Genomic DNA, 15,240 nt, shown 5'->3' with positions numbered 1-15,240 from the left:
AATCTTAGTGTGCAATTTCTATTTATTTGCTGGATTTAACCCAAGGGGAAAAAAAACAAAATATAAAATATACCTTAACTTTTGTATTTTCACTCAGAAAATCAACAAAAGGTAGGTGCGCCAAACTATTACGCAAGACTGGACATATGAATTGTAAAGGTATACTTCTTAAAGTCAACCTGAATCAAAATAGACCTTTTTCACCTTGTTAGTCCATATTATAATCATGCCATACCATTAAAAAGACAAAATTCTTGTTTTCCAGTAATCTTTAATCTAAACGTAATAGCTTTCGCTTCCCTCTAAAATATCTTTTGATTTTTGATTACATCACTGTGCACCAGTGGGTGGGGAAAAATAATGTTAACCAATGATATGTTTCACCTCCCTTATACTATGCATCACAGCATGGAAGAAAAATGCTCTAAAGATTTCCAATTCATGCTGACTTTATGGCTAGCCTTAAGATTTGAATTAAAGCTAAGCATTCACATTTGTCTGCTTGAGTCAGTTCAATCATCCTACATCCTGTAACATGTTTGTGCCCAAGTTTTTTTCACCCTTGAACCCTTTCATTAAAACTGAAAAATACTGCTTTGTAATAATAAATCAGTCTTTCTTTCAAACTGTCAAAATAACAATTCTTGTGTCAAGTTTCTGAGGTAGGCATCTGCAGGGCCCCCTCTGCTTCAGCTCTGCTATAGATGCAGCTCTATGTCACAATATGCAAATCAGTCAACCAACGTTACCGGCCCAGATGACAACGCCCACCTCACACTGTGCTGAACAAAGAAGTTTGAAATATGAGAAACAGACTGCAAGATCACAATTGTAACTTGTTATTGTCATCCTACCTGGTTCTAGTTCAAAGATAGCTGTGAGTAACTAACACAACAAGTCATTTAGGCAAAATCTGAAAGGATAAGTAAGAAATAAACACACGTACTTTATTACTGACATTACTCTCCTATGAAGATAAAGGTTCAGGAATTTCATGATAACATCACCATCACACATCTATAAATATCCATGAGCCTTGTGGAAGGGGAATGCCACTGATTTTTGTTGAGACGTAAACAAGGTCATTCAGAGAGATACGATGTGAAATACTCCACTCTAGAAAACTGTCTCCTTGGTAATTACCAATTGCTAACGGCAAAATAGTGTTAAATTTATTTTAAAATATTTTAAAAATTAGGGGACTATTTTGCTGTACAATGCCCTGCATGTACAACTGCACCATGAATGTCTTGTGAAAATAAGTTTTAGGCCAAAATCCTGTCTCAAAACTATTGTAAAATAATATCTCAGGCATCAGGCAGTGTATTTGTAACCACTTCATACAATAACTCTCTGTGATGAAGCTTTCAAAGGCGTCTGGTTCCCATCACCATCACTGAAAACAATTCTGATTCAACAAATTTCTCTAGAATGGAGCACTTCACATCAAACCACTCTGAATTACTTTTTCATGAAGCAGAATTCTTAAAAATAGTGACATTCCCCTTTACAACCTATGTGACCATGCTGTAAAGAAGCAAATTAAAAGTAATTAGCCAACAGCTGTGCTGTGCTTTCTGCAGCTCATTGGCTGGTAGGAACAACTACAAGTTAGCAATGATAAATGTATATTGTGACTGTGGGGAAAAAAAAAGGAAGAAAATCAATAAAAAAGCTGTTCGGTGTGATTCACATTGAAGAAATCAACACCCACATATTTTTTCTTTTCACTGTGTGCATGTTAAAGGGTTAAAGGCATTGCAGGTCTCAAATTAGCACGGGGACTTCTGAAGATGTGTTGTGTACCTTTAGAGCACAAAACACACATCCTTTAAAGCCGGGTCAGACAGACCGTACTTTGTTGAGTCGTGTTTGTTTAAGGAGGCATGGGAGCAAGATAGCAAACAGCTACTAAATAGGTTTAGTTCGGACCGCAAACATGCCAACATGACCATAGACCATAAACTGACGCTTCCTTCTGAAAACAACGGCAATTATGTGTACGACTGCCCCCTTTTTAAACTGAACTAACTTATAGCTCCAAGTGTTTCTGCAAGGCTTAATCTTAAACAAGCTTAAATTGGTTCAAGAAAAATTAGCTAGTCTGTCTGAGAAATACGTTAACCATAGCTACCCTATGACACAGAACTTAAGTCTGTATGTTATCAAAGCTCTCTCTATATGGTGCCAGTGCTATCTGAGGAAAAACAACTGAATGAGGGGGATCGCTGTGGCCCCTCACTGTGGATTCCTTTACAGATTAACCTGGTGAAGGACAGATGTGTAACTGGAGCTTCTTTGAAAGAAGGGCTATTGCACAACCATGAAGCACATCTAGATGCATATACATTCTCCTTTTCTCTAGAGAGTGAACCATAAACCACATGTGATCTTTTCCTTCCCCCACTCTCACATATGCACACAAAATGTCAGGCCTAGAGGTTGAATGGAATGTGACTCACCACCTCCTTGTCTCTCTCTCTCTCTCTCTCTCTCTCTCTCTCTCTCTCTCTCTCTCTCTCTCTCTCTCTCTCTCTCTCTCTCTCTCTCTGAGTCAGCAGAATAAGCTCTGGATGGTTCACATATGACTGGAGCTTTTCAACTTAATAAGTCAAGGGGCTGATTAGGAATTAGAGATTTGGGGTTTGGCTGAATTAGAGGATGACAAAGTGAACTTCCGCTGCATTGTTATTTCACATGCAATAACAGTAAGATTTTATGGATTAGCATTTGGAGGTTTGATTTGAATAGAAACGCTTTCTCCTGGAAAGACTGGCTTGTATTGTATAGTATTGCAACGACACAGTGCATCAATATTTCACACTTGCAAAAGCTGAGATGCGCTGAAGTGAAAAGTTTTGGCTGAAACTGAAATTCAGGACATTCTGGGCTGAAAACTAAAACCGAAAAAGTGCTGGTGAGCAATGAGAGTAAGGTAAACAGTGTTTCTGTCGCTATCCAAAAAAGGGCAGCTGCAGAACTCAAATGATGTAGAAAAATAAAAAATTGAAAAATGGAGATACTTGTATTGATTTTGGACAACAACAAAGTTCTCTGCCTAATTCTCATCAACTTGTAAATGAAAAGTGTTGAAGTGTAAAGTGTTTTATTTTGCCAGTGTGTTGTAGGCATATTTAATCTTTGAAAATTTATGTAAACTGCATAAAGTTTTGGCCAAACGTTTCTGCATTTTTACTGGTTACATATTTGTAGTTGTTTTTTGTTGGTGTAAAGATTACACAGCTCAAGGTTCACTGATAATTGTAAGACCTGAGTTTGTTTGCTGCAGGTTGTAGCTGTTACCTTATCGTCAGCCCCCTCCTCCTGTGTTGTGTGAGGGCTACTATCCTGTGCAGTGAGGCCTGTAGAGGGCTGTTCTGAACAATGGACATGATGACCAGGAGACCTGCAACACACACATACGAAAGATACATTAAAAACCTATTCAGATTCAAAACTATCAATATCCAAATAATACCACAGACACAGTACAGATGAAGGCTTCTCCTTTGCCTTGTCAGGACACATCAAATCAAATTCTGTCTGAACAAAACAAGTTATTTATCAATGCCAGACCACAGACCACCTCCCTCACTGTTATCCTACTATAGAGATTCCTCAAGGCCATCTCCTCTCAGGTGCCTCTGTTTGGTGAGGCATGCTGGAATTTGAACTGTACTAGTGAACAAGAGGCTCCTAGGTGGCGAGGCAGAGATTTCACCAGGTCTTTTCACTGTTTTTCTAACTTTAGACAAAACCTCAAAGCCCGTGCAGTGTTATCCTGACAAAGAACATGTGCTTCAGAGGATGGATTAGAGCTTTCCTGGCCCTGGCAGTTATTACAGTCGACACACCCGTGTTCCTTTAATATGCACGGCATTAAGCTGCTAATACCTAACAGCATACAAGAACCCAAATAATTGAGAAATCGCTGCTGGCAAATCAAAGTGGAAATAGTTGGCAAAGGCATAAAGCAGGTGCTGAGTGAGTGGTAGTATGTGCAGTATTAATCACAGGGAGAGGCTTCTCACAGGGTTTCTGTTCAGGTAAGCAGTACAAAGCAGGCACCGTGGTGGTGCGAGCTGTTATAAGAGCCCATCAACCTGCTGATATCCCCATTAAAACAATATCTCTATTGAAAAGATAGTAGGAGTAAACAGGAAGATGCACTAACTTTGCTTAAGTGTTTGTCTTATCATGAGTGGACAAGTCTGAAGATATGTATGGGTGTCTAAAGATAAAATTAAAGAGCTTGATTAAACAGATTAAAGAGCTTCAACCACTCTGTCATATTCTCAACAAACTACCACGCAAATCCTTGTCATGTAACTAATACAAGTATACAAAGCATTAAGGGTGTAACGATTTCAAAATAATATTTTACGTAAATAAATAAATGGTGCATCACTGACATGCCTCTCAGTATCTGCTCTGCAGAAACCGCCATTAATGATCTAAACTACACCTCTCAGAACGTCTCATTAGTGTGAAGTGGGAGAGGAGCGGAGGGGAGGGCCATGCACACCCCCACATTCAAAAGACTAGGTGTTCCTTTCCCTGAGGTTGCTTGTAAAATCCAAGTGGCTGTGATTTTTGGGATTTATTTTTAAAGGGCTGATACAACAGGCCCTGAAAAAGTTCTGATTCAGAACTTTTATTTATCCGAGACAAACCAATATGTGTATATAATTACAAATCTGCAGAATTAAGACATTTTTATTGTATGAGATACTAAAAATTGAACTAAACTTGACCTCAATACAAATTTGTATGAGAACTCAAAACTGTATGAAATCAAATGTACAGAAATGTCAAAAGGTCTAGCATTAGGCATGCACAGTACCAGAATTACATGGATGCCAGCAGATATTTAAATAAATAAATAAATAAATAAATAAATAAATAAATTCCAGCATTTGAGAGATTTGGCCAATATTTTTAAACTGAAAATGGACGTGTTTAATGTACTCCAGAAAAATAGAGTGTTCAGGTAATGTTGGGCTACTGTGCTAAAATGTCTTTGTTTATTTTATTTTAATGCATTTATAACCCCACAGAAATTAATACTACATATCTCTGGAATGCTAATTCAGGTGGACGTACTCCCAATTTGAACTTTTCACAAATGACTGTCACTAGTATCAGCACTGGCAGACAAACTGCACATAAAAATACCGAATATCGACATCAGCTCCCAGTTCCCATATTGATGCAGTTTCATTTCATACCTAATTCATAAGATCTAATTGTAACTTCAGCAGATGCAAATCAAAATGGGACTTTTGGCTTTCTACTCTCTTTTTGGCACACAGATGTTCACAGAAGAGTTACAAACTTTACAGGTCATTTCACATCTGCTTGCTTTACTGCTGTAACCAAATTAGGCCACTTGTTTTAATAGAACTCATATGGATTATTTATATGATATGAAGCAGAGCACCAAAGCGATCTGGCTGTAACTCATACCGCACGCAGAGTCAGCTGCTGCGCCACAAAGCTCCATCCTGATCTTGCAATCTTGACATTTTTCCAGCAGATCTACGTGCGGGGCAGAAGGTTGGAACACCACTGCACCCTGACCCCGTGCTAAAATCCCCCTATCAGATGAGCGTGGACAACAGCTGGGACTTCTGATTGTCACCTCCAGCGAACACTCGCATACTAACATTCACTCGCAACCCACACACAGAGTAACCGGAGAACATCACCTTGAAGCCTGGCCTGAAACCTGCACACATGGAGGCAAACGTTAGCATGCTGTCAGCACCCCAGCCTATATGGAAACCACGCAGACAACGCTAGGAAGAACGTCAGGTCGCTTTAATGGCCTGTATTTCATTATATACTAAATACTGTTTCTAAAATCTACTATATTAAAACACTGATCGCATCTTAAACTCTTTTTTTTTTTAGAAAAAACATAGAAGAGAAAAGTAAAGTACTCGTTTCTGAGGGTTGTGCTATGCTGCTACGCTTAAGGTTCACGTAGAAGATTGCTCACCATTTTTAGATTCCATGTGTTGTCCTTATATGACAGACACTGGAATTCAGGGATGCTTGCCCGCATGGAAGCTTGCAGTGACTTATCAACTCAGAGAAATTTGAGATCCTCCACTCACATTGCTCTAATATGAGCTCGTAGATAAGCATGACTACCGTTGTAGCTTCCAAAAAGAGAGTTCAAGACGATTAGATACATCATCAGAGTACATCATCACAGGTGGGCTGTGAGTGGTGTAGTCGGTGTAGTGCACCAGCAGCAGTTAAGTAGGTTAGCAGCAATTTAACAACCACTCTTATAAATTAGAAACTGAAAACTTTCATACACAAGAGGGCTGTTACAGATGTCACACACGGTTACAGATGTTTGTAAATAAATAAATTGGCATGTATAAATCACAAATTGCGTTTGTATATATTGTTGTTAGGAAAAGGTCTCACACTCAAGCCTTAAACAAAACACGGAGCGACCCAGAATTCGTTTTTTGATTAATTCATTTAATCAAACCTTTGTGTTGTAACATGTTATTCCACTGAATTAATATTTAAATGCATTAGGAAACACTGACTAACTAAAGCTCTACTGGTGCTCTATCCAATACGAGTGACGAGTGACATGTCCATTTCTACAGAGTCTACATTTATTTCAATCAGAAAAGATAAAAGATAACAGGGAAGTTTTGAAGAGACACATGCTTCTGTAATATGACGCATGACATACATCATTCTTCTATGTGAGCTTGTTTAAGCTGTTGCCTCTGGCAAAATAGTGTTGACACATTTATTGTTTCCAAAGAAAGCAGGCAGAAAGTAGATAATGCAATTATGAGGCATGACGGTTTTCAGATTTTAGTGACAACACAATGGGGAAGGTGCGGTTCATATGAGAAAATCCAGTGAAAATCAACAGGCATGAGCAATGGCTGCACAGACGTAAAAAAGAATCAGCGTCACTGCAATTCATTGTTGCATGTCATGTTTATGGCATCTGCTTTGGCAAATTAAGAGCTGCTGACCACAGTACAGTGGTCACGGGTCACACACTTGATGCAGTGATATACCGTTTAAAAGTTCAGAATCAAAAAAAGTGAATCAAAAAAAAAAAGTTCAGAATCAAAAAAAGTAAAAAAAAAAAAAAAAAAACAATTTTCTTACAGTAAATAAAATTAGACCTATTTATATTTATAGGACAAGTGATTCCAGTTTGTAGAACAGTGGACAAAAAAGTAGTCTAAAGTCTAAGACAGTCGAAGGTAGATTTGAATACAAAAACTGTAGCTTTAGGGCAGAACGAGTTCAGCAAAATATCTAATTACGATTATTACTGGCTAAGAAGACCAGCATATATTTTTTCTAGTTTGAGACTTGAACGGTTAAGAAAAATGGTCTTCAAGTTTGATTAAGTCTTAAATATACAAGACTGTGTAAGTAGCGCTACTTACAGAGTACTGTAGCTTCTGACATGGTCACGTAACCTTCAAGCCAGGAATATCAGCTCGATTTTAATGCTTTCAATTCTAATTAAACAGTTGTATGGTGGGTTTAGAGCTTGACTGCACAAACAACAGATCTAGTTATTTAGACAAAACCACATTCACAAGTTTCTACTGCTTAATCAGTGAAGAGTCTCCTTCTCACACCTTTAGAACAGTGCAGGAGCTCCTAACACAATCACACTTCAGTAAATTATTGTTTTAAATTTAGTTTAGAGCACCATAGAAGGTAAAAGTGTGAGATTCAACCACATCTCTATGGAACTTATGCCTCAAGTGGGGGGCTTGCTTGTGGTTTTGACTAAAACATTGATTAAAAAGGAAGCATATCTATACTATCAAAAGGACAACTAAAAATGATTTAAATAATATTACTGTTTTAAAGGGTGATGCTGAGAATGAGTATTTGAGTACTTGTTGAAAAATACCAACGAGTATTCAAAGCCTGTAAAATGCTATCTGGGCAAGCCCAAGTCAAAGGGAACGTACACAAGAGTTCAACAATATATACAAATAAATACACATTAACTGTAATTTCTAGAGAGTAGAACAAAACTTCTTTCTGAATATCTGGGTTGAATGCATGAAAAAAAGAGAAAAAGCCTGCATTCTATTTCTGAAAGTGGCACTTCAAGAAAACCCACAAATCACATCAAGCTGCTGAATGGGCTGCTTCTTTTCTCCAGGAGAGAATGTGACCCACTTCGGGGTATTGCGTAAGTGTGTGGGTTTGGATGGAGATTGAGCGTTTATGTAGGCACTGCGCATTCGTAAATCTTGCATTAGCTCGAGCTAAAACTCACTCAGAGAGGAGGCAGAACCTCCAGCTGGCTGACTCGACAAAAATCCAGACCCATCAGATAGTGCAACTGTTTACAGAGAGGCAGTCTGGCTTTGGGGCATGTCTGAGCTTCTACCACTCTGCTGAGACAAGGAACTTACGGGAACTCATCAGGAGCTCTACTGCCTGCACAGAACAGAAGCCCACCCAGCAGCTCAGAACTAAAGGTCATGATGGAATGCACAGATAGGATTCAAAACAGTCCACCATGCTTCTGCTAAGTCCAGCAAAAGAGCAATTAATGATGTGGATGCAGTTGGAACGAGAGCTTTAGAGATTTAAAAAGGGTATTCCATCCTAAAACTAGCGTTTTAATGTTATGTTATGTTATGTCATGTTATGTAATACTCTGCAGCAGATGCGGCATCGCATCCTCCAGTCTAAATGGCTGGACAGAATTCACGGTTAAGTATCCATTCTGCAGTTTTCATCCATTATCATTCTCATCCTCTCTCACTGTAATACCCAGTATGCAATGCGCAAATACATCAAACAACCACTTGGAGGCCATTTTATAACCACTTCAAACTTTGCTACAGACAAAAAATTGAAACCGTACTGACCAAAAGCAGTTTGGTCAGTTCATTTGCATGACAAAGCCAAAGACAGAAACTTCAGGAATGTGTTTCCACTTTCAATGAAGTGCTCTCTCTCCAACTTCATTATTCAAACCGGTGTGGTTTACATTACATCCATATTTCATAGAGAAGTTCTAAGGACTGCAGCCAAAACATTTGGCACCGAAGGCCAGTCAGCTGGGCAGAGTCCAGGACCAAAGCACAGGGCAGTGGGAGCGAAAATGGTTGACCGAGCACGACACAATAAATGAGCAGGATCAATAAGCCTGCGCGCCATTCAATGTGACGGATCACTTGGTCCTGTGCCAGGGCTTATTCTTCTGGTTTGTCTGGCTGAGTGGGACCAGGAAGGCTAGGCGCCCTGCAAAATCCCTCATAGATTTCCTGTTAGCTTTTACTTTACTCACTGTGCCAGAGAAAAGCAGAGCCACAATCGGACCACTTCTACAGATGTCAAAACACAGAATACAGATCACATTTAATGCTCAAGAGCTTCAACTAGGGTCAGTCTAAAAATAATGCTGCATTAAAAATAAACATAACGCATTAAGCTGGATTTATGATCTCGAAAACACAGTAATGGTGGTCATGATATGTTATCAGCTGCTGCTAGTCTAAAGAAGCACCACAGGTGAATTGTGATTTTACCTCAGCAGTTCACAGCAGTCAGAGTCTACTTTCAACTTCTACTCATGAAATATGAAAGCTATTCATATTTCAGGAGATGTTTCTAATGAGGTTAGAGATTCCTCACTTGTATGAGGAAGGGTAGAGTAAATAGAGAAAAAAAAAACATCAATCAGCAGTTTCCAAACCTGGTGATGTAAAAAAAAAAATTATAAAAAGATACAGAGAAAATGGGAATACTTAAAAGCTTTCATCTTTTGGAGTTAAAAGAAAAGCACCACTTTCGTTTCAGATCTGAAAAATTCACATCCTTCCACTGTGACCACATGACTTGACATTATGGGTTTTGAAAGGATGTGAGGCTGTGAGGAAGCTGTTAGTGAGAAAACAAAAATAGAGAAAAAGTTGCAATTCAAACTAAGAGGCTACTGATGTTCTTAGAACAATGAACTGACCCACTGAGAATCCAGGGCTCAACATCACTGAATCGGTTTGGGATTACTTGGTTTATGAGACACAGATAAAGCATCCAACTTCTAAAACAGAACTGTGAGGCGTGACAAAATATCCCTGCCAACGTCTTTGAAAAACTAAAAGTGTGTCTCCCAAAAAAAAGAAAGGAAGCTATGAAAAAGGCACATTAATTTGTGAAATTTGTGATAATACATTTAGTTGTGAGGGCTTCTGTGTAATGAAAGATGGTTAACTTGTACTTAATGGCCGTTTTTACCGCTAATTATATAAACGAACGGTGATCTCTTAATTCTGCACAGTACTGTAGTACATAAACATACTTATTTTTTTTTAAATACAGAACCCAATTCTGTGCATTTATTAATATTTCAATCAGTGCCTGAGGCTGTGGCATTACAGTGACTAGCCTGTCTAATGGCATTGACCTCATCCTCTCAGACCTGGCATGCCTCAGGCCTGTTTAAGCCAGACCTCAGGTCAACATACACCTGGGTCAGGCAGATCACCAAAGCAACAAATTCACTGCAAAGCCAATACTGGTGCCTTTGCACAACATGAAACGCATACTAATTATACTTGAGAAAGTACCAAGGATTTTTATTAAACACGAGATTAAACTAGAAGGGTTTTGCTATAAATAAGCAGAACTAGCTGCTGGCTTTTTTCTAAGAATGCACTTTCTTATGTCACAAGTGATCTCTCAAGCTTCAGGACAGTTGTAAAATGCGACATCACAAGATCTTCAGCTATGCATGATCAGTGCCATCAACTTAACCCAAACTCTTGGGCAAGCAGCTCTGTTTAAGACTTTAATCTCATTACATCTAATTGAGTGTGTTAAAATGACCCATCTGCTAACTATGGCATGCAGAGAAGACCCATGGCAACACCAGTGCACTCGAACCTTCCCATGACAAAGCTTATTAGCTGGGCCCGGTTATCAGCCCCATTCCTACTTGATAATGTCGTTATGTCGAATAATCGGCTACCATCTGCGTTATAAGCAAAGTAGAGCAGTTGGGGTCTATGGAAAATGTTATTAAGGCTATTCTACGGAGCGTCATCTCAGTAAACAATTACAGGGGCAAGGAACATCACGCACCAGTTATAAGCACTAACGGATACCTCAGGTGCTATAATGAAATAAAGGACTGAGGGCCCAGCAAATAGCACTACCAGCCGGTCTGGACCCAAAAGGTATAATGGCATAAAAACAGGATGGGATGGTTAATGGGCTTTAATGAGTCCACATGAATAGCAGCAGGACTGAGCAAGACATGTCTGATGATGCATATGATGCATATGATGCCACAAGGCATCGCAGAGCATGGAAATGGATATAAATGTAATAGCAAATGAAAGGAACACTACAGCCACTGTCTGAATAGGGACTTCTCTATTAAAGGAGTTTCCAGAGCTAATTCACTTTAAAAGATCTAAATATAGTTTATTATAAGGAACAGCCTCGAGATGGATCTTGTGATACTGGCCCAACAGCACGCCTCACTACCCCAGGCTGATTAGGTGAATTCGACTCTAAAAGTGAAAAGGGTGGGGGTTGGGTTGTTAAAAGTGACTATTTTATCCAGATCAGTTTGTTTGTTCTCTAACCGCTGAACGCAATCCTACAAGAATCAAAGTATTTCATCAATGAAAGTGTTTTCACACTTGGACTGCTTCAGCGTTTCAAGCTGTCTTACGCTACTGAGTCATGGTTTTCGGCACATATTTGAACACATCAAATGAACTCAGGCCCCTCTAAATGGATTCGGGCGCCTTTCAAAGTTCTCAATACGGTTAGTTTGTGGTTCGTTTTGTACTGTGATTTTCACCATGGGTAAAGGGTGATGCCAGGTGCAACATGATACCGCTTACTTGTGGTGAAATATGAAATGACGACAATATAAAATATAAAATATAATATTAAACCAAAAAAATGATCAAGAGATGACCCGGTGAACAACGAGGCTTTGTTCACACAGCAGGTAAAAGTGGCCCAAATCCAATCTTTTTCTTCATATGTGAGACAGCTGTTATCTGGGTGTCAGTGTGAACAGCAAAAAACACATTAAATCTGACATTTTTAATTCTGATTTGAGACGATTTCAAACGTGGTACTGAAATTCGATACGTAACCGATATGCGACAATGCGGCTCAGTCTGAACAGCCAGATCAGAATTCATGCGACTTTAAGTCAATCTAACTCAACGTCCGTCATAATTTCATGCTGCAGAGACCTCAAACATTTCGGCTGATGTTTCTGTACCAAAAGAAAAATCATCGCAACCGCTCCGTGTTCGAAGAGATTTTAAACGAAACGCCCGAACGCGGCCGTAGGAGACTGAGGCTGCAGCGTCAAAAAAAGTTTAAATAATCAGAGGAGATGAACCAAAGAAGTCGCAGAGGCCGAATAACATATCCTGTGCGATGAGCCCAGCTGCCAAACATTGGAACCGAACCCTCTGGGGGCGACAGGCGGTCGTTGGCAGTCATGATTGTTTACCTCTGGATGAGCCACGTGAAGCAACGTAAAAGGGTTTTTCTTTTGCGCATGCGGGTCAGTTTAGTAGCACGATCTGTTCAGACTGATGTCGCAAACAGATTTGGTAAGAAAATCAGATTTGGGCCACTTTTACCTGCTGTGTAAACGTAGCCTTAGTGTTCTTTTCACAGCTTCAAACACGGCTCAGTCAAAGATTACGTATTATTCAGTGTTACCCAGCTGGGGTCTGGGTCCTAACGGAGTCAAGAAATACAAGGGAACAGAACACCCTTTAAAGTCTACTTATATTGTGAACAACAAAAGCATTAAGGACCACTGTAGCTATTTCCCTTTCAGTTTCACTTTGATCTTGAGAGATGGATTCTGCTCTTAAGATTTAACCCATGCTCTTGTAATTGACCTTTCAGTGTCTTGACTGAAGACCATGCCAAAAAAAACTGTGATTCTCATTAAACTAACTTCCTCATAATTGAAGGTTTTAGTCACACAGAGCCTTTACGTAGTGCTTCAGTGACTGGGTCTTTCCTGCAGTAGAAAAATATGCCAACAGATGCTAACGATGTGCCCAGGCATGAACAAGTGAATTCTGCATGACGTCATACTGCAGGAAGATTCATTTTAATGATCATCTGTCCCTGTGTTATTCAGTGAAGAGACCTTGACTGAAGTCCCCAAACAATGCATCTAGTTTATTAATGTATGCAAAGAGAATGGAAAAATAGAGCACACTGGTCAGGCAATGTCGCGGTAAACTTTCCTTTGCACAGTCTGTTCGTGTCTTCTCACACGCACTTCAAACGCACAAAACTGTCCAACCGGAAGACTGAAAGAAGTGCAGTCCAGTGCCAAACCGAAACTGCTGTTGTTGTTCCACTGAGGCAAAACCACTGCCAGCAGAGCCTGCTCTTTAAATAGCACAGAAAAGTAGCCTCTGCCACTCTGTTCCTCATTATACACATGCAAAACAGATACACATGGACACGACCATGAAATGGCAGGGCCATGGAGACAGATATTACTCCATTTTGCATTGTCTAGCAACAATAAAAGCAGGGAGGAAAAGCAAATAAAGTACTGAATGTGAAAGGTCAGATATCTATTAAAGTCTATAGACACGTAGACTTTAATATAAAGCTGAACAACACAGAACGTCAATGAAATGGAAATTCTAATTCATCTGAAGCTGTTAGAAAGAGGGATACTAATGGAGTCTATGCAGTACCGTAAGAGACAGAACAGAGCTAATGCAGCTCCGGAGTGTGTACAGAGCCACGTGGCTGGGGGAGGAACAGAGGAACAGGCGGGCACGCAGCCAGCCCTCTCCCAAAAAGTAGGGCAGAGCTTGGGCCAGACAAAAACATTCCGTCACCGGCCCAGTGGTTAGGAGGGATGGACCTGTCTGAGCAGACAGTGCTCTGCAAAATGAAGCTAGCAAAAGGGCATCAAATCCTACTCATCCAACATAATCCTTCCCCTCGCACATGGAATGGCTGGGGCAGACTAAAGTACAATCGACATACACAAGCTAGGCGGAGCTTATTTCAGACCACAGACCACAACGGCAGCTCTGATAATCTAATGTAACAAACAGTAAGTAAATATTAATAGATTAATAGGACAGTTTCAGAAAGGAGGACAAGAAAATTGATACATGCCAGAACTGCAGGAATTACTTCTTTGACAAAAACAACTGCAAAGCAGCAAAGAACTGCAATGACTGCAGATTCATGATGGCAAGTTTTCAGTCAGACCAGACTCCAGGTCCCATAGTAAAAGGTTGTGAGGGAGAGACATACTTAAAGGCCTTACAGTGCTTAGTCAAACAAGCTGGAAGTCTCCAGAGGCTTGAAATCAGTAGATGCAGTAAGAACCCACGCAGTTCATGCGACCTCAGCGATACTATAGAATCCTATCTTCCTAGAATAGAGAACTGACACAGATGTCATCATCTTTGGCTGCAGCATCATTGCATCACTTCACCAAAGCGAGATTCTGGGGAAAGAATTGCTTGGTTGATTCGGAATATCCCTGCAAGCCGAAACACACCATTCAAAAAACAAACAAAAATAGCCTTCAGGCCAGTACTTTAGTCGGGTTCTCATGACACAGCAGGCTTGCAAGATGTCCTGTGGTCCACAATACTTCTGTCCCTAAGCTCTCCAGGCGGGGTTGGTCCATAAGGCAGTGAACGCAGAGGTCAGAAAGTATGAGCTGGTCCCTAAGGGTACTGTATAATGTCAATGAAGAACATTGGAGCACTGACTCATGCCCTAGTTGCACTTCCTTGCAGGCAATTCTCAAGGCAGCCCAGTCAGCCTCTGAGCTAGCAAGCCCCCAGTCCCCTTTATCCCTCAGGCCAAGGCAGAGGACTACAGCTGGCCTTGGTCCCCTCATCAATCCTCAGGGTTTCCATGCCAACCAGTTTGCCAAAGTTCCGTGGGAGAGTGAGGAATTTTAGCCGTTGCCATTGGATACTCAAGCAGATTTAACCTTAGAATGGACCAGAAAAACTCTAGAAGAAGCTCTGCAGGGATTCAGCATCAAAAAATAAAAATACCCACAATCTGCAGATCTTCTACAGGGTTTTGAGTACACAGGATCAAGACAGACAGAATGTACACAAACAACTCTCTAAGCACATGTTGATTAGTTGTTTGGTCTATAAAATGTCAGAAAATGATGAAAAATGTTGATCAATGTTTTCCAAAGCCCAAGATGACATC

General features: G+C 40.1%; 1 protein-coding gene across 8 annotated transcripts in view; it reads right to left on the bottom strand.

Annotated features, from left to right (window-relative positions):
* Positions 1-15,240, bottom strand: part of suco (SUN domain containing ossification factor) — a 67,473-nt gene that overhangs the window by 34,018 nt on the left and 18,215 nt on the right. For all 8 annotated transcript variants that reach the window (XM_036581566.1, XM_036581567.1, XM_036581573.1 and 5 more), the window contains exon 2: positions 3,304-3,406. In XM_036581566.1, the coding sequence (XP_036437459.1) occupies positions 3,304-3,406 (103 nt within the window). The remainder of the gene's footprint in view (positions 1-3,303; positions 3,407-15,240) is intronic.

The sequence above is a fragment of the Colossoma macropomum genome, unplaced genomic scaffold (assembly GCF_904425465.1).
Source record: "Colossoma macropomum unplaced genomic scaffold, Colossoma_macropomum, whole genome shotgun sequence".
Taxonomy (NCBI): Eukaryota; Metazoa; Chordata; class Actinopteri; order Characiformes; family Serrasalmidae; genus Colossoma; species Colossoma macropomum.
The sequence above is the reverse complement of the archived record's forward strand: the minus strand, read 5'-3'. Positions and strand labels throughout refer to the sequence as shown.